General features: G+C 43.1%; 1 protein-coding gene across 11 annotated transcripts in view; it reads right to left on the reverse strand.

Annotated features, from left to right (window-relative positions):
- The window catches only part of ARHGAP8 (Rho GTPase activating protein 8), a 171,773-nt gene that overhangs the window by 118,717 nt on the left and 28,503 nt on the right, over nt 1-24,553 (reverse strand). For 10 of the 11 annotated variants that reach the window (XM_073316346.1, XM_073316355.1, XM_073316333.1 and 7 more), the window contains exons 2-3: nt 20,141-20,254; nt 10,283-10,423 (exon numbers count right to left, since the gene is read on the reverse strand). In XM_073316346.1, coding sequence (XP_073172447.1) covers nt 10,283-10,423; nt 20,141-20,177 — 178 coding nt within the window. In that variant the 5' untranslated portion in view covers nt 20,178-20,254. The remainder of the gene's footprint in view (nt 1-10,282; nt 10,424-20,140; nt 20,255-24,553) is intronic. The other variant, XM_073316303.1, reaches the window with a different exon arrangement.

Raw genomic sequence — 24,553 nt, forward strand, 5'->3', positions numbered from 1 at the left:
CATGTGGACAGTTGATATAGTGTACCTGAACTTTCAGATAACATTTGTTAATGTCCCATACCAAAGGCTCTTAAGCAAAGTAAGCAGTCCTGGCATAAGTGGGGAGGTCATCTTATGGATTAGTAACTGGTTAAAAGATAGGAAACAAAGGATAGGAATAAATGGTCGGTTTTCACAATGGAGAGAAGTAAATAGCAGGGTGCCCTAAGGATATGTAGTGGGACCCGTGCTGTTCAACATATTCATAAATAATCTGGGAAAAGGGATAAACAATGAGGTGGCAAAGTTTGCAGATGATACAAAATTACTCCAGATAATTAAGTCCAAAGCAGGCTGTGAAAAGTTACAAGAGATCTCACAAAACTAGGTGACTGGGCAACAAAATGGCAGATGAAGTTCAATGATGAAAAATGAAAAGTAATGCATATTGGAAAACATAATTCCAACTGTTCACACAAAATGGTGGGGTCTAAATTAGCCGTTACCCACTCAAGAAAGAGATTTTGGAGTCATTGTGGATAGTTCTCTGAAAACATGTGCTCAGTGTGCAGCGGCAGTCAAAAAAGATAACAGAATGTTAGGAATCGTATGCCACACCTTGAATACTGTGTGCAGTTCTGGTTGCCCCATCTCAAAAAAGATATATTAGAAATTGAAAAGGTATAGAGAAGGGCAACAAAAATGATTAATGGTATGGAACAGCTTCTGAATGAGGAGAGATTAAAAGGGGACTGTCCTGCTTGGAAAAGAGAAACCTATGGGGGGAAATATATGATAGAAATCTATAAAATCATGAATGGTATGAAGAAAGAGAATAAGGAAGTGTTATTTCTTCACATAACACAAGAACCAGGAGTAACCCAAAGAAATGAATAGGCAGCAGGTTTAAAACGACCATAATGAAGTACTTCTTCACACCACACACAGCCTATGGAACTCATAGCCACGGGATGCGTGAAGGCCAATACTATAACTGGGTTAAAAAAAGTAGATATGTTTATGGAAAACAGATCCATCAGTGGCTATTATCCAAGACGATCAGGGATGCAACCCCATGCTCTAGTGTTCCTAAACCTCTGCCGACTGCTGGGACTGGATGACAGGGGATGGGTCATTCGATAATTTCCCTTTACTGTTCACCCCTCTGAAGCATCTGGCACCAGTCACTGTCAGAACACAGGATGCTGGGTTAGATGGACCATTGGTCTGACTCAGTATGGACATGCTTATGTTTTTATGTAATGGGACTAATCCTTGTTTGTGTCAGGGATGGTGTGGATGGTTGTTCTAAGCTACCTTTCTGCTTTTAGCTGAAACTTGGTTAGCTGAGGTCAAAAAGGGTCTCCAGGATAACCTAGAGCAGCCTAAACTTTATCTTTTGTCCACCAAGCTTAGCAAATGGCAAACCACGTAACATGTGAATCAAGAGCCAAAATATGACATTCCCCCCTAGCTACAGCACTATGAGCTGAGATCTTCAAAGCTTCTTAGAAGATTTCAAATGATCCATTTCCATTAATTTGAATGGAGTTGGAAGTGAGTCTGAATCCCTTAGGCAACTCTGAAAATTCCAGCCAAGAGCACTAGAAATGAAATTCTCCCCTTTGCAGAGAGCCAGCACAAGGTCTTTGCTCCACAGAAGTCCCCTGTGAGCCCTATGGAATCTTTAGATGAAGAAAGAATGTAAACGAAAATTACAGAGACGCTCGGCCAACAATTTTAAGGATGTTGTTTTCACTTAAATTGTTTACTCCTTAGGAAACCGTAATGCTTTTGGTAGTGGTAGTGCACCAAAATTGCCATGGATGTTCTAAACCTTTTATTTTTTTGGCATAATTAATTAAGCAGTAGGAGCAAATTGTTTATTATTTAGGACACATATTTGATCCACTCAGTGAGCACTGAGACGGACATGGATTTGAAGATTCCATAGTTATTTCACAGTTATAAAAAATGGTAGTGTTTTCATTTCACAAGTCCTTTCTCTGACTGTGTTCGCTATTCTGAATTCCAGTCATGCTCTTCATTTATTTGGAAACCAGTTCTTTGTGAAAAGACTACACCTGGAATCATGGCTTTAGCTTGATTCAGGAAAGCACCTAAGCACATGCTCAAGTGATTTCCTATATAAGGACAGATTAAAGTGCATGCTTAGGTGATTTCCTGGATCTGGGCCTTATGTTTGTTCTTTTCACCAATCACATTTAATATATTTTCCATGTAGTTTTCTTAAACATCTTGTTCTTTCAGTCAGACAAAAGCAGAAGGCACCATTAGCTTTCTGATGTAATTAATTGTTTGTTTAGTTTCATCTGGTTCCATTCTTGAAGTTGAAATAGCAGAGTGAGCCAAACCCATCCCAGATTTAATTCTGAAGTCAGTGGAGTTATACCTAGAATAAGTTTGGACCTCCGTGTTACAGAGATGCTCTGGTATGGCACTGAGGGTTACCACCAGTTTTAGAGATACAAAGTCCATATTTTGCTGTTTCACAAGTAGCTTCCCAGAAAATGTGGATTAAACAGAGCAAAGAAATGCAAGGCTGGTTCAGGGGGGGACACGTACACCTTGTGCCTATATTCTTCAAGTGGGAGGTTTTACACCTTCCTCTGAAACAATTAATGAACTACTGGTGGAAAACCAGCGTCAGACTTACTGGAGTGGCTCACAACCAAGTGTGGAAACCTCGTGGCAGACTGTCAAAAAGCAGGGCAGACACCCCAAAATGATGGTATGTTCTGTAACAAATGTGAACTAGATCGCTGTAGCAATTTTACCATGGAGTCACAGGCAGTCCCCTTGGGCTCTGCAGTCTACCTTGCCACCTGGCAAGCTGGACTTAGTGATAAATGGTAACTTACAGCAAAAATCACAGAATATTCAGGTTGCTTCCATTTCTAGAGACTAGTTGCTTACCCCGATCTCACACCACAGATAACCCTATAGCCAATGCTGTAATAAACTAACTAAAAGTTTATTGACTAGGAAAAAGAAATGACAGCTATTTACTGGTGAAAGCAAGCAAGCACATATACACAAATGAGTTCTGCCTGTGATGACTGGTGACAGAGATACAGTAATCTGTCAGCATTGAATGTCTTTTTAGGGCTTAATCTTTTTAGGACCCTGGGGACCTCACTTTACTGTTTCTTGACTCCAGCCCTTGTGAGAGTGCAAGAAAGCTATTTTTATTTCCCTCTTCCAGCATTCAGACAGATGAGACAAAGCCTTCTGCACGTATTTCTCCATGAGTAAATGGGGAAATCAACAAAGATTTTGTCCTACAATGGACCACTTAATTTTTGATACTCCTTCTGGATGGGTGGGGGGAAGTCTCTCTTCCCACCTGAGTTCACAAGTTCAAAGGAGGCATTTTTACAATTCTAAAACAAACATATTTTACCTTATAGCATGGAATACAGACATTACAAATAAGATTAATGCATGCATCAGTTTAAAAGCATTTCATAGAATCTAAACACATCCTTTCTTGTATAGGCTATGTGAATGTTGTATTTTTTGGTTTTCGATTAAAATGACTGGAAAAGAGAAATTTATAGAGGAGACATTATTATAACAATCATTTTAAGTGGAAAAGGGGTAGGAGCTAGTGAACATGCACATTTAAAACCAAGACCAACTCAACTCAAGTTACCAGCTATAGCCTAACAGCTAACAGGACAAAAGCACATATCTAAGTATTAAGACAGCAGATATCAGAAATTCTTCTAGAAACACACAAAATCAGCACACATGCAAAAATACTGCACAAGGTCATGCAAGAAATAATTAGAGGCCATACTATGAGAGGATAATGGAACATAAAAACGGCTATACTGGGTCAGGCCAATGGTTCATCTAGCCCAGTATCCTGTCTTCTGACAGTGGCCAGTGCCAGACACTTCAGAGGGAATGAACAGAACAGGGCAATTATCAAGTGATCCAGCCCCTGTCATCCAATCTCAGCTTCTGGCAGTCAGAGGAAAATAAGGGAAAGAGCTTCATGTATTATGTAGCTTTTACATGTTCCTCCATTTGCACCACAAGAAAAAAACAAAACTCAATTTTATTTCTAATCAATATTAAAGTAAAAACAACCAGTACTGCAACAGCCTTTACTGCTGTGGGATTCCAAAAATGTTCATATGCTTACAAATGGGTACATCACTAGACCAGCAGAATAATTTGCATGTTTCAAGCTGACATATATGTAAAATAGCCAACTGCATATCAGCATTAATGAGACAAGTCAATCTGTAAACATCCCAATTTCAGTCTGAACAATTATTACAGCTAGAACTCTTTAAAAAATCCACCACACTTTTGTTTGACAGTGGAAATTGGATTAACTCTGTTCTTATTTCTACAGTGTGAAATAGACTCCGAAGAATCTTTTGGATCTTGTCAAAGCTATTGTTATGATAAGCAGGTACAAATTATTTTAATTTATGGGTGGAATATTAGATTGTTATTAAAACATAATGAAAGGCCATTTTTTGCATTTAAAAAATTATTGTGGAAAATAAAATCAAAGTAAAAGCCAGAACAATTATTGCACAGAATCTTCAATTTAATTCTGTCCTCTCATTCCTTATCCATTTATAATATATTCCATTGTCTTTCAACCACAAAATTAGAATGGAATGAACAGCTTGCAGAGTTACTTTAACTAAGCCACTCCAAACACTGAAATTTTATAATTTGTTTTATTTGAGAAATGATTAAAGTGTATCATAAACTAGGTACAAATAATTTTTTTTAAATTATTTTTGTTTTCAAAAGGAACTGTCCTCTTCCCAGAGGGGAAGGAGATTTGAAAAGACTATCCCTTTCTGAGTTGTTTTAAATCCAGCAAGCATATGAATTTGATTTAGCACCAGTTAGAAGAGGGACTAGAGACGTCTCTTTGCTGAATTGAAGTGTTCCCCCTCCCCGCCGCCTCCTTTATCTTTTCTTCTTATTTGATTCTCCTCTAGAATTTTATGATTTTAAAATATTAAACAAAGATTCTGATGTGCAGCTGCTGGCTATTTGAATGCACTTGGGTTTTGCATTTAAATTGTTCAACGTGCTTACCAAGCTCCAGCATGTTATTCCTGACTGACGTGCCAGCTAAAACCACTGCTTTCTGATCTTAAAGCAGTTATTTTTGACTACCAAGGCCGGCACATTAGGAAAATCATTTGTACAGAAGTAAACATTTTAACCAGATGCATCCCTGGTGTACTTCTATATATACATATATATATATATATATATGGCCTTTTGATTTCAGTTTGAGCAAACATGCTTAAGAAGAGAGCTCTAAAACGAAACAAGGAAGCTGCAAATGAGGGGGGTTTTTTAAACCATGCTGGTTCTCACTCCAGAGAAATCTTGAAGCACATGCCCCTCCCCTGATATGTCACAAGACTAAGGTGAACATCCACAAATAAATATAAGTCAGGTGAGACTGTTATTGAATAGAGAGGCTACTTAACATTCTTTATCCACTTTGTATTCTCGTTTCCTGTGGCTCACCAACAGCGAAAGCATGATTTTCTTAAAGGAGTTGGCTCAAGGAGGAGAGTATATATACCACTTACTCCAAAAATTTTGGCCCCTTTTGAATTTCCCCACCATTTAAACTCCTCCTATTCAAGGGGCAGAGCCTGGCTCAGAATATGGAGGACATATTTTCTGTTTGCTTCCATGGTGTTTAGATATTTTGTTCAACAACTGGTTTCCTCTCATGCCAATTTCCTAATTCAGGAGAAATCACTAAGATTGCCATGCAAATAAAAATAATAAGCAAATCTCAGAAGACATGTTCAAACTTCATCTTTCAGAGGGTTTAGCTGTGCATCAGGCACTGTGCCTGTAAGTCATGATTAACATATAATGATGGTCTAGAAAATACTTAGTCCTGTCTCAGTACAGAGGACTAGAATAGATGACTTATCAAGGTCCTTTCCAATCCTACATTTCTATGATATCCTCCAAGAAGGATAAACACTGAGGTATCTGTTAGAATTAATAGCAGCTACAGTAGACAAATGACAAGTGTCAATGAGTTCCACTGGGGCTTTGAGTGCAGGGAAGATGCGGTACACAAACATAAAATAAAACCTCTCTTACAACAAGAGACTGAAAGTGTAATGTATTGCTAGAAGGAAAAGTTCAGACTCTCAAATCCAGGCCCACAACATTCAGGTGCTAGGTATAACAGGGGGAAAAAAGCATTGCCTTCATGGACAATTTTCTGGCAGATCTGCTAAAGCTGAATATAAAAGATGATCCCTTTAATTTACTGAAGTATTATCCTATAGCGATGTGTAAGGAGGCAGGTGGTAGAGGTTGCTGGAGGGACATTGTAATGACCTTGATATTTTCAAAGTCTCTGTTAATTTCTCTATTTGTGTTTCTAAATTTGTTTTCTATTTCAAAGGTTCGCCAGCTCTTTCACACTTCTTTGTTAATTTAGCTTCAGGGACTTCGTGCAGAGCTTTGATGTCCTGGTATTTTTCTCTGTCACACACCAGGGTGTGGGTGGTGTGATCTAGGTGAACAGGAGTCTGGCCTTGTGGCCGAAGCAGAATCAGAAGGCAGAACCAGAAGAGTGGTCAGGGGACAAGCCAACGATCAGTGTCAGGTGTCTAGAGGAAGGTAGGGTTTAGGGCTGGAGCAGGAGAAGGCATGGGCTGGAGCAAGAGCTTGTATAAGAAGCAGGACTGACGCTGCCTTGGGTGTGGAACGCATTGATCAAACACTGTGCTGCTGTTACTACAAGGTTAAATGGACCTTCTATCCAATCAGAGAGCACAGTCACTTAGTGAGGGTTTACTTCGCTCAGCTGAGCTCAGCGGGTTGGTATGAGACCAAGCCTAGAGTCAGCTGAGCGCACGGCTGGCCTTACAGGTGGGAGACCACAAAGAGCACCATGGTCAGGGGGGTGCTATGGTTCAGAAGCAAGGAGAGGGGCGGGCCTAGGATGCGAGGCCGTGGAAGGGAGCTCGGGATAATGGGAGCGGGAGGAGACAGCAGGGTCTAGAGGCGATTTGTGGGGGAACTCGGGGAGTCAGCGGGCACCAAAATACAAGTTTCCCAGGCCACCATTTTCCCTAAGGTCAGCCCTGGCTGAGGTCCTGACACAAACACCCGAAAGTATTTTTGTTCTGTCAGATTAGTATCTTGCTCAGTCAATAGAATTGAGGGTTGCCAACCATCCCGGACCGGCCGGGAGTCTACTGTAATCAGTCTCGAACTCCCGGTGGCTACTGAAAACAATCCAGGAGTTTTTAATAGACCACTAAAAATCCGGTTGGTGGGGCAGCGGGGCTAAGGCAGGCTCCCTAACTGCCCTGGCTCCGTACAGCTCCTGGAAGCGGCCAGCACTTCCAGCTCTTAGGAGCAGGGTAGGCCAGGGGTCTCTGTGTGCTGCCCCAAGCGCTGACTCTGCAGCTCCCATTGGCTGGGAACATGGCAAATGGGAGTTGTGGTTGCAGTGCCTGCAGGCAGGGGCCTCGCACGGAACCACCTGGCCCCTCCGCCTAGGAGCTGGACATGCCAGCCGCTTCCAGGAGCTTCCCGAGGTAAGCGATGCCCAACTGGAGCCTGCACCCTCTATCCCCTCCAACACCCCAATACCCTGCCCCAGGTCGGAACTCCCTCCTGCACCCAAACTCCCTCCCAGAGCCTGCACCACAACCCCCTGCTCCATCCCTGAGCCCCCTCCTGCACTCTGAACCCCTCTGCCTCAGCCTGGAGCCTCTTCCTGCACCCCAATCCCCTCATCCCCAACCCCACCCCAGAGCCCCTTCCTGCACCCCAAACCCCTCATCCTGGGCCCCATCCCAGAGCTTACTCCCCCCAGCCAGAGCCCTCACTCAGTCCTGCACCCCAATCCCCTGCCCCTGCCTGGTGAAAGTGAGTGAGGGGGTGGGAGGGCAAGAGACAGAGGGAGGGGGGATGGAGGGAGCAGGGGTGTGGCTTCAGAGAAGGGGCAGGGCAGGGGCATGGCCTCAGGAAGGGGAGGGCAGGTGGTGTGGCAAGGGTGTTCAGGTATGTGCGATTAGAAAGTTGACAACCCTAACAGAGTTTGAATCTTGTACTCTCTTAGCCATGGGTTTAAAACTCTTACATTGTGTATCAAGTTTGTGCTGAAGCTGAGAAAAATTAGTTTTACCTGAAAATATACATATATCTTCAACAGATATTACGGGTAAAATCATGGCCCCATAGAAGTCAATGGTGAAATTCCTATCAACTTCAACAGAGCTAGGATTTCACCCTCTGTGTGTGTCAACCCAGACATCTCTGAGTCTGGCCATATCAGAGGGAATTGGCTCATCTAATACTTCAAGATCTCCAGAGTAAATCAATTGATCAAGTACTAATGACTCTTAGACTGCCATCTATGGCCTAGATTCAGGAAAGCATTGAAGGATATGCTTAAATTCATCCTTATTCGGGAAATTCATGATCTAGCCCTGTGCAAGTAAAGAATTTTGGGATTCATCAGGGTGACAAGTGGGAAATACTATTAGTTATTATTTCATTCTGTAAAAAAATGCCAGGCTTTGTAGTTTAGGTGCAAAAATGTTAAAAGAAAAGGAGTACTTGTGGCACCTTAGAGACTAACCAATTTATTAGAGCATAAGCTTTCGTGAGCTACAGCTCACTTCCTCAGATGCATATCATGGAAACTGCAGCAGGCTTTATATATACACAGAGAATATGAAACAATACCTACTCCCACCCCACTGTCCTGCTGGTAATAGCTTATCTAAAGTGATCATCAGGTGGGCCATTTCCAGCACAAATCCAGGTTTTCTCACCCTCCACCCCCCCACACAAATTCACACTTCAATCTCTCTGGTCACGCAATCACAGACATGAAGGTCGCTATCTTAAAACAAAAAAACTTCAAATCCAGACTCCAGCGAGAAACTGCTGAATTGGAATTCATTTGCAAATTGGATACTATTAATTTAGGCTTAAATAGAGACTGGGAGTGGCTAAGTCATTATGCAAGGTAGCCTGTTTCCTCTTGTTTTTTCCTACCCCCCCCCCCAGATGTTCTGGTTTAACTTGGATTTAAACTTGAAGAGTGGTCAGTTTGGATGAGCTATTACCAGCAGGAGAGTGAGTTTGTGTGTGTATGGGGGTGGGGGGGATGTGAGAAAACCTGGATTTGTGCAGGAAATAGCCCAACTTGATTGTCATGCACATTGTGTAAAGAGTTGTCACTTTGGATGGGCTATCACCAGCAGGAGAGTGAATTTGTGTGGGGGGGTGGAGGGTGAGAAAACCTGGATTTGTGCTGGAAATGGCCCACCTGATGATCACTTTAGATAAGCTATTACCAGCAGGACAGTGGGGTGGGAGTAGGTATTGTTTCATATTCTCTGTGTATATATAAAGCCTGCTGCAGTTTCCATGATATGCATCTGAGGAAGTGAGCTGTAGCTCACGAAAGCTTATGCTCTAATAAATTGGTTAGTCTCTAAGGTGCCACAAGTACTCCTTTTCTTTTTGCGAATACAGACTAACACGGCTGTTACTCTGAAACCTGTCAAAAATGTTAAAGTTACTCATAAGCTCAGGCTTATGCATTACTGTTGTGTTGCAAGTTAAAATAGTGCCCAAAACAAATCAAAGGAAAAAACCCATAAGGGACACTATCAAGATAAACATTTTAAAGATGTGCTTACCTGTCACAAATAAAATGCTATACGTTATTAAAAGCAGAATTTTTTAAAATCTAATGATCTGATTTTCAAAGGTGTGAAGCACTGGCAGCTCCCCTTGACTTCACCTTTGAAAGTCAGGTGATAAATTTACATTTTCACCATTTACACTGATAAGTTTACATTTTGCATTTCATTCATTTTAGACAGCAACACTTTAGACTGCTCAGTTATTTTTTTTGGTTTCTTGTGGGCTCACAGAATGATCATGTGTCTGGCTTCAGAACATACAGGAAATGAAAAACAAAACAAATTTTCACTGATTAGAAACAAATACATCTATTCATATTTAGGTCTTGTACATTTGTTTTTAAACAAAACCAATTGTGGCCAATGGTCCTGAACTGGCAAAGCACTGAAGCGTGTACTTAAACTCTAGTCACATGTCTGAAGTTAAGCATATGCTTAGGTTCTTTTCTGAACTGGGGTCCAAAGTGTCTACACTATTCCCATCTATCACTTTAAAGAGTGTAATATGAAATAATATAATAAGGTGTTGAGTAACATCTGCTAAATCTAGGAAATGTCATGCATTTTAATTTTTACATATATACCTGCTAGCTGTACAATGCCATGCCTTGCAACATCGTAGTATGGATGATTAATGCTTAGTTCAGTGTCTTCACATGTTGCTGGTGTGAAGGAGGTCTTTCGCTTCTCCATTACTGCATGTTCTGCCTCATCTTTCTGTAATTCTAAAGCAGAAAGCAAGAATTTATAAAATCAACTACTAAAAAACCTTCTTTTATCTTGCATATAATATTGTGAAATTGAGATCCACGCTCCATCCTGCCAATGACGACAGCTTTCTTCACTCACTCATTTATTACATTTTCAAAGAAGCACCTTCATATTTTCTCCTATGCTGGGCTGCATACATGGGAGGAGCTCCCATGAAAATCTGCAGCAAAGCTCTCTCATTGCCCTCCTTTAAGTTCTTCTTGGCTACAATGCCCAAAAAAACTTGACAATGGTTAGGCAGTTGTTATGCTGTGACCACTGCTTGTCATAACAATCTATGTTGTCTCACTGTTTCCTTACGCTTCCCCGTCTGTCTGTCATACCTTGTTTTATACTTCGACTGTAAGCTCTTTGAGACAGAAAAATCACTGTCTGAAACCTTAAATGTACTGGGGGACACAGTGGGTTAGACAGCCTAAGAAAAGCACTAAGGGCCTGATGCAAAACGCAGTGAACTCAATAGGAGTCTTTCCATTTACTTGAGTGGACACTGGATTGGACTCTCAAAGGCCCAAACTACCTTTCACTGAAATTTTCAATGAAAGGTAAAAAGAAAAGGAGCCCTTTACTGTACATGGACATGGCATTTCACCAAAAACAAGTGTGATACTTAAACAGAGATGATCCTAAGCGTGCACAGGCCTTGGTGTGGGAAAACAAATACCTAGATCAAACACATTGTGAGCTGAATGCAAAAGTCACAGCCATTAGTATTTCAATACTGGGCAAAAGAATGATTCTGAGAAATATACTAACATGCAAGTGACCTGATAGCTTAAATTAAGAAAGGCTGATATTTAAAGAGACACATTATTTTCCTCCCAAAGCATATCACTCACTGTATGTCACCTGTTTCTTTATCATACAAGTTATATCAAGAAGAGGAGGTTACTTGCCTGTAACTGGAGGTTCTTTGAGATGTGTGGTCCCTATCTGTATTCTACTGAGGGTTACACATGCAAACCATGCGTCCAGAGTTGGAGAATTTGAAAGTAGTGTCTGTTGGTTTGTGCATGCACCCTTGTTCGCCTTATGCTTCTGTCCGAGGCAATAAAGGGCGGGGTGGACAGACCGTGTCTTCAGTTCCTTCTCTATTCTGAATTGACCAATCTGCAGCAGAGGGGAATGTGGGCAGGAAGTGGAATACAGATAGAGACCACACCTCTTAAAGAACCTCCTGTTACAGGTAAGTTACCTCCTTTTCTTCTTTGAGTGCTATGCAAGTGACTATTCCACTGAGGGTGACTGACAACCAGTACCTAAGTTGGAAAAGGGTGCGAGGATAAGGATGGAATGGTTGTGTAGAGAACTGCCATATCAAAGGAGGCGTCCGCTGCCGAGTCCTGCACTTAGGTGTAGTGTGCTGCAAAAGGTGTGCACTGAACTCTGCAAGACTGCTATATATACGTCTACAAGTGCAATGTCCTGAAGGGAGGCTGTGGTTGAAGGCTGAGCTTGCGAGGAGTGAGCCCACACCCCTGTAGGAGGTAGGCCTGATAGTTGGTAGCAGAGTTTAAAGCAACCAGAAATCCATTTGGAATTCTTTGGGTGGAGCTGGCTTGCCCCTTGAGTCTCTCTGCTTCTGCCACAAGTAGTCAGGGGGACTTCCTGTTTGGTTTTGCTCTTTGTAGGTAGAGAGCAAGAGCTCGCCGTACGTCAAGGGAATGGAGTCGACATTCCTCTGGAGAAGCATGTGGTTTCGGAAGAAAAACAGGTAAGTAGATGGTTTGATTGATGTGAAACTGGGAGACCATCTTTGGGACAAATTTGAGGTGTAGACGTAGGGAGACTTAATCCTTGTGGAACACCATGAAAGGCAGGTCTGTCATCAGAGCCTTGAGCTCGCCGACCCATCTCACAGAAGTAATAGCAACCAGGAAGGCAACATTCATAGAAAGGAAGGACATGGAGCATGAAGCTAACAGCTCAAAGGATGGTGTTGTTAGCACAGAAACTAGATTCAGGTCCCACTGGAGTGCGATCATTTGGACAGGTGGAAAGGTTCTGATGAGGCCTTTCCAAAACCTTGCAGTAAGCAGACGCATGACAGAGTAACCTTCCACTGGAGGGTTGAACACGCTAACTGCCACCAGGTGGACTCTCAAAGAACGGAGGGCGAGACCTGATGACTTTAAGGAGAGACTGTAGTCTAGGATGAGGGGATCCCCGCTGGTAAGATTCTGGTAAGACTCCTTTGTATTGAGCCCAAGATGAGAAGTGTTTCCACTTGGCTTGGTAACATCGCTTAGTGGAATCTTTCCTGCTTCTGGAAAGAATGTTTTGTACAGCCGAAAAACACGTCCATGGCTGGTGGGTGGAGCCCCCCTTTGGGGAGGCTAGCCCTGCCTCTGCAGCCCTGAGGCCCCCTACCCTCCACACGGCTGGAGCCCTGAGTGTCGTGCCAAAGGGGGGCTCGGATACACTCAATGAAACCACACCAGGTGTATAAGTATAACCAGTTTTATTGCCAAAGTATAATAAGCTTCCCAGCCTTCACGCATTACTAAATACGTGCTTTCCAGCAACCAAGCAGGCAAGCAAGAACCAATGCTACGGACAGTCCCGGACCCTCCAGCCTTGTCCTTGAGGGCTCGTAGCAGGCGCTGCTCCAGCACGGGGTGGCACCCACAAGGCCAAGGTCCACAGGTGAGACTGTTCGTCTAAAGCAATTCTCATAGCCGTTTTTATCATCGGCTCTTTCTCAGGGGGTGTATACATCCACAAGCAGGCTCTGGCAGGAAACACTATTGCTTTCTATTCCCACACTTAACACTCTTGGGCCATGCTTATCTCCTCGCTTGTTTATCCAGTTGGAGGGGCTGCAAGCCAGCCCAGCCGATCAAAGCCAGTTTACTACTAGCTCTACCTGGACCATCCTGTAATAACAGGCCACGGTAACTTGCGGTCAGCCCCAACACCGAGACACCCCCCGCAGCCAGAGGAGCCTTGAGTGCCCCACACCTTCTCTCTGGAGTCCAAGGAGATTACTGATGAATGCGGGAAGCTGAATAGCACATACCACCTCCTCAGCCGCCCCGGAACCTACATGGGGCATAATAAATCAAAAACTTCCCCCCAAAACCCTGAAATCGGGGGTCCGGCAGCCAAGGCAGCACCAGAGGAGGCACAGCCTCCCTGGCCTATTATACCAGCCACCAATGAACATGTCTGTACTAAATGTAAGCGGGGGAATAGTCCCGCTATTGTGGGGAACTTTTCTGGCTTCTGCACTACCCCGGTGAAGTGGGCTAGCGAAAGGATCTGAGTCCTCACTCCCACCTCCTTTACCCAGTGGCCTCTCTGCCCTTGAGGACTCTCCTTCCACTCTCCTGTCTGGCAGAGTCCTCACAACCCCAACAACCCCAACAAGGCTGGGCCCAGGATTCCTGAGGGGCTCGACCCCCAACCCTGCTGTGGTCACCTAGGACAGGGGCTAGGGTGTCCCCACTCCGGGGTACTCTCTCTGCCCTGGGCACTTCTCTGACCCATTGACCACTACATACAATTTAAAGCAAATGCAAGTTATTTAATCAACAATTAATTTTAAAAAGAAGAAGGAAAAATGGGAAAGGTGAAAGGAAACACATCACCCCACTCTGTGGCAGGGAACGTCACAAACCGTGTCTCTGGAATGTCAGGGCAGTTCACAGGCTGTTCCTTGTAAGTCCCAGGCCTCCTTCTCAGGCCCTGGCTGTGCTGCGGGGTGCTGTGGGTCGGACACTTGCTCTGGTGGTGGCCACACGCTCTCAGGCTCTAAGTGGTAGGACCCTTCTTCCCAGTGTCGCCCCCGCCCTGTCGGGGTTACGATCCAAGCCTGGCCTGCAGAGCCTCTTGGCTGAGGTGTCAACCTGCGCTGGGCCCCCAGGGTCCCCCTCGCTCTCCCCAGCTGCTCACCGCACCCAGCTCCGCACTGCTCCAGCCCCAGCTCCACCACTCTGTCTCAGCACTGCTGCTGCTGCTCTGCCTCCAGCTCCCTGGGCTGCTTCTCTGGCCCCTCTGGCTCTGGTTGCTGCAGCTCTGCTCCCAGGACAGGTCTGCTCTGCCGGCTGCTTCTGTGACTCTGCTCCCAGCATTGACCTGCTTTGTGGGCTGCTCTTCTGGCCCCTCTGGCTCTGGTTGCTGCAGCTCTGCTCCCAGGGCAAGTCTGCTCTCTCTGGGCTGCTTTTCTGGTCCCTCTGGACCTGGCTCAGCTCGGGCCCCTGCTTTCTCCTTAGCTTGGCCCCACTCTGTCTGACCCAGGCAAATCCAGCTCACACAGAGTACGGGAGCTCCCTGGGCTCCTGACTCCCTGATTAGCCTGCGCACCCTGTCATTCAGGCTGACCTGGAGCATTGGCCTCTCTCCATTGTTCCTGAGGACTATCAGTCTCAGGGTCCTGGTTTCCCATAGACCCTTCCCCTTTTAGTACTGGGAGCTAGCCAACCAGAACACACCCACTGAATGTTAGTAAGGGGGCAACAGTCCCCTTACATAAAGTAGAGGCCCATCTAAATACCACACTCTGAGGTGTAGCACACATGGATTGGGATGTCAGATCTAGCCATTGTACTGGGTCAACTGATCGGTGAATTGGGGATGGGAATCAGTGGGCAGAATGACGACATGTGGAGGAGATTGGGAAACCAGAACTGTTTAGGCCAGCAAGGGGCAATCAAATGACTGTCTCTCTGTCTCATCAGATCAAGGCAGGTGCGGTAATGGAGGGAAGGCATAAATGAGTTGGTCTGACAAGGAAAGTAGGAGAGTATCGCTCTAAAAGTGGTGGCTGAGGCATCCCCTGTAGCAGTATGTGGTCCATTTGCTGTTCATCTGCAGAACAAATAGATCTCTGGTCAGGGTCCTCCACCAGGTGAAAATGTTGTGTATTATGGAATCGTGAAGTTCCCACTAGTGGTTGATCTCAAAAATGTCTGCAGGGTGAGTCTGCAAGTACATTTTGTGTCCCAGGGAGATAGGCTGTGGACAAGACGATCTGGTGATTGATGTACCAATTCCAGAGACTGACCGCTTCGCCGCACAGAGCCTTCAATCTCATTCCCCCATTTGTTGATCTAGAAGACAGGGATGGTGTTGTCTGATATAATGAGAATGTGGTGGGAGTGAATGAATGGAAGAAAGGATTGGCAGGCCTTTTGTACTGGTTGGAGTTCTAGGGTGTTTATGTGCATGCTGGATTCTCGGGTACACCATGTGCCATGTGATCGTCCATGTAGGCTTTACAGCCTACTAGAGATGTGTCAGTGATGACTGTCGTCTGAAAACGAGGGAAGGAAGGAAACCCCCATTCACACCTGATGTGGGTTTGTCCACCAATGGAGGGATGACAGTACCTTATTGGGGATTGTCAACATTATAGGTCCATGGAGTGATGGTTGGGTGAGCAGACAGACTGGAGTCAGGTCTGAAGGCAGCAAAGGTGCAGTCATGTGAAGGGAGTCATGTAAGTACAAGAAGCCATGTGGCGGGGGGGAGGGGGGGGCAAGGAGGGATGGGCAAGTCCTGGTGGATAGATGAGGATTGTTCCTGATGCAAGCTATAATGTTGCTCATTGTCTCAAATCTGTCTGTTGTAAGTAAGCTCAAGCTGTGACAGAGTTTTTGGTAACCCCAAAGAAGTACAGAGATTGTGTGGGCTCAAGGATATATTTCTCGATGTTGACACTAACTCTGACAGAATAGAGGAGGTTGAGTAGCATCGAAGTCGACACTTGTGCTTCTTGCCTGGATCTGGCAGCCAGGAGCCAATTGCTGAGATATGGAAACATGAGGCTGTAACACCTGATGTGGGCCACTACGCCAGAGAATATTTTGGTGAAGACTCTGGGAGCAGTGTCTATCCCAAAGGGGAGCACTCTGTACTGGAAATTATGGGTGCCCACTGTGAATTGTCTAGGGTCATGGTGATTATCAATGTGAAAGTAAGTAGCTTTCATATCGAGAGCCATAAACCACTTCCCATTTTCTCCCAGCATGATCAGATGAAATTTGAGCTTGCAGATAAAATGATTGAGGTGCCGAAGATTGAGGATTAGTTTCCACCTGCCTTTCTTCTTGGGTATCCAGAAGTAAATTGAGGAAAATCACGTTCCCTGATATTCTGGAGGAATGGGTTCTACTGAACCCCTTTGTAAAAAGGAGTTCATCTCTTGGGCAGGAATACTGTAGTGAAAGTGGGCCCCAAAGGGGATGGGGAGGAGGGTTTTGGAGAAGGTAGCATGAAAAACTCAATCGTATAGCCATAGTGGATGACATTCAACACCCACCTGTCCGTTATTATTGCACTCCAAGGATGGGGAAAGAGTGCTAAATGGCCCCAAAAGTAGTAGAATGGTCACGAGGTGGTAGATTTAGTAGTCGGCATCTCTCGGGCTTGCATCAAAAATACCTCTTGGCTGGGTCTGTGAGGTTGGAGCCTACAAGGAGGGACCAGGAAGGTGAGACCTCTGTGTTTTCTGGCATTTCCTTGGGGGCTCATAAGGTCTTTGTGGGTACAACTGAGGAGATCTATGCCATCATGTGGACAAATGTTGGTGGAATTTTCTCTTCAGGGTGTGAGTGCAGATGTCCAATGAGCAAAGAGTAGCCATGGATTCTTTCAGTGTATGTAGCAACTCATCTGTCTTCTGGTTAAAAAGATGGGATTTGTTGAAGGGAAGGTCTTCATTTCTGGAGCTCCCTAGGTAAACAAGAAGAGTGGAACCAGGACTCTTGACACATGACTATCTCTATAGTCATGGCTGTGGAGAAGCGTCCGCTGTATCTACCGCAGATTGAAGGGCAAACTTCTTGAATTTGCTGTAATCCCAGAAATCATATTTGACTAACAATGCCTGATAGTTTGCAATTCTCAGTGGCAGGCTGGAAAATGAGAATACTTTACAACCCAGAAGATCTAAGCACTTCCTTTCTTTATCTGTAGATCAAGGGTGTTGTTGTTTAGATCTTTCTGTAGTAGCCTGGACTACAAGGGAATTTGGGGGTGGAGGTGAGAAAAATGTGGAGTCTGTGGCTAGAACATAGCATTTTTTCACTCCTTTGGGAGTAACTGTGCATGTGGCTGGGGTGTGCCATACCGTTCTGGCAGCTTCCAGTATGGCTTTGCTAATCAGCAATGCTATTCTCACTGGCGAAGGATATCCAGACGCTTGTGCTGGGAATCTTGGATCTCTTCTACAGGGATCTGGAGTTTCCCCTAGACTCTCCTTAACAGCTCCTGGAACTGTCTGAATTGATCTGGTGGAGAATTGATCTGGCTGATGCAGCCACCGTGTTGTCAGGAGAGGAAGAGAGGAGCCCTGCTAGTACTGGCAGAACCACTGGGATCAGGCTAAAAAGTTCTTATTCCACCATCGGGTCTGGATACCTTGTGGACGGATCCGCCCTGCCCTTTATCACCTCGGATGGAAGCACAAGGTGAGCCAGGGCACGTGCGCGGACCAACAGACATTACTTTCAAATTCTCCAACTCTGGATGCATGGTGTTCATGGTGTGCCCCTCAGTGGAATACAATAGGGACCATCACTTTAAGAGGAACATTATTACCTCCACTTTTTGGGTGTTTCAACAACAACATTTTGCATTCTCAACACCTATGTATTTCATATAACTTGACCTCTACCCGAGATACATATGGGAAAAGAGAGTATATAAGGTATTGATTCCAATCAGATTTATGTGCAAATAACTAATAACTGTGGGGGAAATACTCTTTCTAAATAATTTCTTTGGTTTGTTTTCCATTGCACAATTTCCAATGTCTTTCAGATTATCCTTTAAACAGGAATATATTAGGGTTGTGGAGGGCTTTTTGGTCTCATTTTGCCTTTTAACATGGCTTTGTAACAAAAATGCATTTAAAAAACATGAAAAATGATTACACTCAGGGCTGGGCCTAGGATTTGTACAGGTATGCATGCGTGTGTGGTTTTCTTTAAATATCTTTACATTCTCCCTGAACTCTCACAATAAAAAAATCCATAGAAAATAAAATAGTGGCACTTCTAGTCTTAGAAAAAAGAGGTAGCTATTAAAATAACCTATTTGTGACCTCCACACAAATGTAAAGATAAAATTCATAACATTATCTACAAATTTATACTTTCCTACCTTTTAAAAATGATGAACTACAAAAGCAAAAATATACCACTCTGAACAGCTGGATGCGGTGGCTGTAAGGACAGAACACTTATGCCCTGAGAGCTGGTTGGGAAGTAATGGATAATAAAAACGCAACCCAGACATGATTTTTTTTTTTTTTTTATAAAATGCAACCAACCAACAACAAAAAAACCCAACTTTGAATCATATTAAAAATCAGAACAAGGACAACTGTGTTCAGTTTTGCTTTTGAATTTTAAGTTTCTGCACAGTATAATCAACCTTAGTAAGCAAACAAAAAACAATAAAGCAGGGCAGGGATAGAAAGAGTTACACATTAACATCATGGGGTAGAACAAGGAGAATTGTTTAGTAAACAAATGTGCTTACGAACAGTGAGTTCACCAGAATCAACTGATATACAAAAGGCTGTATTGACCTAAATATACAGTATGCTTTTTAACATGAAAGACCCAGAAATTTAAACCAAAGTTTTTTAAACACACAGCCACTCTTAAGCTTATTCTGTACTGTATATAGGCAATCTTAAGTGTAAAAATTTATAATTAACTCTGGCTGGTTGAGACTCACATGGTAAAGAACTGCAGATGTAAAGCAAACGTGTATTCATTTGTACTGTAGTTACCTGCAGTGATTAAAGAGGCCCCACTATAAATCATGAACTTTTTTTTTAGACTAGCTACCTTGAACTGCTTGAAATAATTCCTTATTAACCATTCTTTAATTTTTGGCAAAGGTAGGAGGAAGGATGTCTCATAGTAAAAAATATTCATTATTTCAAACTGGGAACAACAGAACTACTGTGTTTTGCCTATATATGATAGGAGTTCATCACCCTGCTTCAGTTCCTACTGGCAGTTCCTACTGTTAACCCTGGCTATGGGGGAAAAGGAAAGGCCTGATCCAAAGCCTACTGAGATCAATGGGATTCTAATTTCCATTGACTTAACTGGATTTTGGCTCTGTCCCCAGGACTAAAATGGGAGCCAGCTGCTGTGAAAGTACATGATGACTGGGAAATCAAAGTGATAATATGGGACAGAGCAGGAAAGATAGAGTAAAATAGAGATTGTGAAAGGTTCCTCCTCTGAGGTTCAGTCTGGCATCCTCAAAAGTCAGGTTTTTGGGGTATTTTAAACACTGATTTTTCAAAATGATGAGCCCTGTAAAACCAGGGTCATATTGCTCTATTCTTCTAACATATTCGGAGATAACATGCAATACTGCAATCTCTATGCACATTCAGTACTTGTCTCTTTGGAGTAATGACTCCCATTTGTGCCACAATATGTGATGATGGTGATATTCCGATAGCCTAGAATTGCACTGGGAACATATACCAATAATTCATAAAAGCTGCATGTATTAAACTAACCTTCAACCCCAATGGCTTTAATAGGATACACAGCAGTACAGTGGCTATAACTCATATTGGATTGCTCAAAATATTATTACGAAATGCCTGTGAAATTTCTCCCTTAATGAAGACGCTCTATTAAATCATCTGTAATTCTACAAAGATACTATTTGAAGTGCAATAAAAAAATGTTTACCTATTTCGGCTAATTCCTCAAAATCAATTTCAGACATGTTTTCTGTTAGGAACAAGCCTAATTGTTGCTGACTGATATTTGCTGGATTCGAGGCTTCTCAGTTCTCAATCAACCCTAGAAAAACATAAACAGTTACCATCACTGTGAAAAAGCCTTCAGCTTTTATTTACATTGTCTACGTCTAAAGAAAACAACCCTATTACCCAATCATAATCCTGTAATTGGAACCAAATCATTTTTATTTGGTAGAAATGTTGTTACAATAAAGAGGATTATAACAGGTTTTGACTTAGCAGTCAAGGTAATGCAAGGTGTAGTAACAGGATTTTCAGCAAAGACCATCTATATAATTATTTATTTTGGATTTTTTCCTTCTTCAAAATACATATTTAATATATATTGTGACTACAGCCATCAGAATTAAGGAATTGTCAGTATTCTCTTCTTGGGCTACATAATTCCTTTTATTCATCTCACAGCTATCTATCATTTCCAGGAGGAAGTAAAGTCTATACTCATTCACAGTTGCCATCTTTATTTTGCTCTGCTACAGCAATAACTCTAATTTGACAAAATTTATTTCATATCAAACAAAATCATGAAAACTTCAGGTAGACATAACAACATTAAATACTTAAACTACACAGCACCTCAGATATTTTACTGAGGCACAGAGATATTAAGTGACTCACCCAAGGTCAACACAACTACTCTGTGTCAGGAACTGGGAATGGGATTTGGAAGTCCTGTCTCCCAAATTCCTACTCCATTAACTACAATACTCTCTTAAATTGAAAATCTGGACCCAAATTGGCAGGGAGGCCAGAAGAAGATCAAGATCTTCCTTTGTTTTCATTTTTAAAAATAACATCATGATTCTGTAAGTTGTTTTCTTTATAGCATTAAAAAGAACACCAGTAAATTTACGGCTGGGCTGAAGAAAAAGTGCAGGAGTACGCTCAAACCTTCCCCCAAGCCAGGGGTGGCCAACCTGTGGCTCTGGAGTCACATGCGGCTCTTCAGAAGTTAATATGCGGCTCCTTGTATAGGCATCGACTCCGGGGCTGGAGCTACAGGTGCCAACTTTCCAATGTCCTGGGGGGTGCTCACTGCTCAACCCCTGGCTCTGCCACAGGCCCTGACCCCACTCCACCCCTTCCCGCCCCCTCCCCTGAGCCTACCATGCCCTCACTCCTCTCCCTCCCCCCAGAGCCTCCTGCATCCCATGAAATAGCTGATCAGGAGGGCGGGGGAGGCACTGATCAGCCAAGCTGCCTGTGGCTGGGAGCTGGGGGGAGGGTGGAAGAGGGGGTGGATGGGCCGGAGCAGATGTGGGGCTGCTGACTTATTACTGTGGCTCTTTGGCAATGTACATTGGTAAATTCTGGCTCCTTCTCAGGCTCAGGCTGGCCACCCCTGCCCCAAGCTTAAACATCAGCAATGCTATAATATGGAAGATCATCTTCAGCATTGGTGTGTAAACAAGCACACAAACCGTTTAGATTTCCTAAACAATTCCCATGCTCCTTACTGCCACATCATGTAGCTCCTACAGCCCAAAAAGGTTGTGGGGTTTTTTCTTCCCTTTTTAAGAATACACTAGAAATAGTTTTTTTAAAAATCCCTAGAGAACTAAATAGAGAAATAAATTGATTAGTCTCTAAGGTGCCACAAGTACTCCTTTTCTTTTTGTGAATACAGACTAACACGGCTGTTACTCTGAAACCTAGAGAACTGAGACATTACTAGTATTCCCAGTATGAAGTGGAGGCTCGTTTCAGCAAAGCACTTAAGCATGTGCTTATCTTTAAGCACAAGTTATTCCTATTTTGAACACATGCTTACATGCTTTGCTGAATTGGGACCCACATCGTTAGAATGGTCATACATAAAATACTAAATGGTACATTTGCCATATTCAAAAGCCCTTCTTATGACTAATCTTTGGACAGACGTGTGGAATGTTAGAGTTCTCACCTTCTTCCTTTGGATGCCTTAGCTATTTTTGTTACATATATTTGATATCTATGAAAACATAACCACTGCTGGCCAAAGTCAGCTATGGCGTACCTCCACAGCAGTTAATGCAGTTGTACTGCTTTCAGCAGGGCTGAATCTGGTCCCACCTCTTCAATTATGTTTATTAAAGAGCAAGGTAGAACAGGACCCACAAATTCACTGCATATCCAACAGAGATGATTATAAAAGGGTTCCCAAAGAGTATTAAACTAGGGCTGTTGAAATGCTGAATTTCCATTCCATGAAAAATTCTGACATTTCAGAGGAAAACATTTTTCTAAATCATAATATGTCAAAATTTTGAGATTTTCTGTTAAACAATATTTTTTAAAATTATTTTAGGTGAATCAAGAGGTTTTGTTTCAGTTTTGAAATATCTTATTTTTTCATTTTATTTTTACATTATTTTAAATCAGGGTTTAATAATTTTTTTAAAAATATAAAATAAAATAATGTAAAATAATTGGTGTTTGGCATTCTAAACAGCAACTGGAAACTGGTAATTGACATTCACATTGATAATTCATTATGGTAATTGGCTTGGTAATTGTTTTTTGGTTTTGTAACTTGTATTCTAATTGATTTGGAAATTGGTACTTAGTTTGCTCATTGGTAATTGGTCTTCCAACTGGTGTTGTATGATTGGTATTCGGTTTAGTAAAAACTAAAATATATAAACATATAAATTTTTAAAGTTATGAAATGAAAAATCATTCTGTTTCAATAAAATTGAATGCTTTTACCTTTTCACAACATTTCAATTTTGATAAAACAGACTTTTTACAATAGAAAAATGTTCCATCATAAATTTTTTGACCATCCCTAAATTAAACATGCACTATTTATAGCCTCATACACAACTGTGTGTCAGGACCCAATTCAGACAAGTACTTAAGCATTTAAGTGATTTGCTGAATCAGGATGTTAATCATATTGAGCTGTTTGTAACTATATAGCTAATTATTACTTTGTTAAATTCCCCCAATTTATCTTTCACTATCACTTAAACTCTGGGCTGGGGTGGACAAACTATGGCCAATGGGAGCTGCAGATGGGGCAGCACACAGCAGAGTCGCCTAGCTGAGCCTCTGCGTAGGAGCTGGAGTGGGGGACATGCCGCTGTTTCTGGGAGTTCTTTGAGGTAAGCGCCGCCTGGAGCCTACACCCCTAAGCCACCCCCCCGCACCCCAAAGCCCTGCCCAAGCCCTGATCCCCCTTCCACCCTCCAAAGCCCTTGGTCCCAGCCCGGAGCACCCTCCTGCACCCCAAACCCCTAATCCCCGGCCCCACCCCAGAGCCTGAACCCCCAACCAGAACCCTCACCCCCCGTCCCCAAGCCCCAACCCTCTGCCCCAGCCTTGATCCCCCTCCCGCCCTCCAAACCCCTCAGTTCTAGCCTGGAGCACCCTCCTACACCCCAACCCAATTATCCCCAGCCCCACCCCAGAGCCCACACCCCCAGCCAGACCCTGTACCCCAACACCAATTTCGTGAGCATTCATGGCCCGCCATACAATTTCTATACCCAGATGTGGCCCTCGGGCCGAAAAGTTTGCCCACCCCTGCTCTGGGCTGTCAGAATGTCCAACTCAACAGCTAATCTTAAGGACAAATAAAGCAACTGAGTGGCCATTGGCAGCTCTGCTCATTTTCTGAGGTCCCTCATCTCAAACAAGTTCTGCAAATCACAGCCCAATCACCCTCTCAGATATCCAGGCTGAAGAGGGGGAAGCAGTATCTCACTGCCTTCCATCCTATCTCAACCTTAAAATCAAAGTCCATATTACAGAACATAATAAACTAAGGCCCTCTTCTTGAAATTTTCTGTATGGACACAGGGAAACCACGAGTGCAGAGAAGCTGCAGGATCAGGACCAAAAAGAATTTAAGTTACAAGAATGTGAGAGTATTTTAAACTTTTGTTCTTAATTTTAAACACCACTACTAGAACCAGAAATAATAATACTCTTAAAAACAAACAAAACTCCAGTTCCAAACTGAGGATTTTTTTTCTCCAGCTAAAGTACTCATGAACAACAGCGTTAAAGATGAATCTACTTACAGAGCCTCTGAACACTGCTACAGTTGCATGCTATAGTATTCATAGGGGGGAGAAATGAAAACCTGAATAGAAGGAGAGGTAATATTCCATACTACAGTTACCTCCTTAAGACTCAAGTTGGGAAAACCTTCTCTTTTATATAGCTTCTTTCAGATCCTGCAGGATGGAAGAAACTTTAGTACTAATTGGGCCTCTCCCAGCTTTAATAAAGTAATCTGAGCAAAAAGACTTAAACATCCCCACAAAACTGCTCAGTAAGGTCTGCTTTTTACCAAGTAACCTTACTGTATATTTGACATCAACAACTCTAGTCTTCAATGTTTTCCACACCT

Source organism: Lepidochelys kempii, chromosome 1 (genome assembly GCF_965140265.1).
Source record: "Lepidochelys kempii isolate rLepKem1 chromosome 1, rLepKem1.hap2, whole genome shotgun sequence".
NCBI classification, from domain to species: domain Eukaryota; kingdom Metazoa; phylum Chordata; order Testudines; family Cheloniidae; genus Lepidochelys; species Lepidochelys kempii.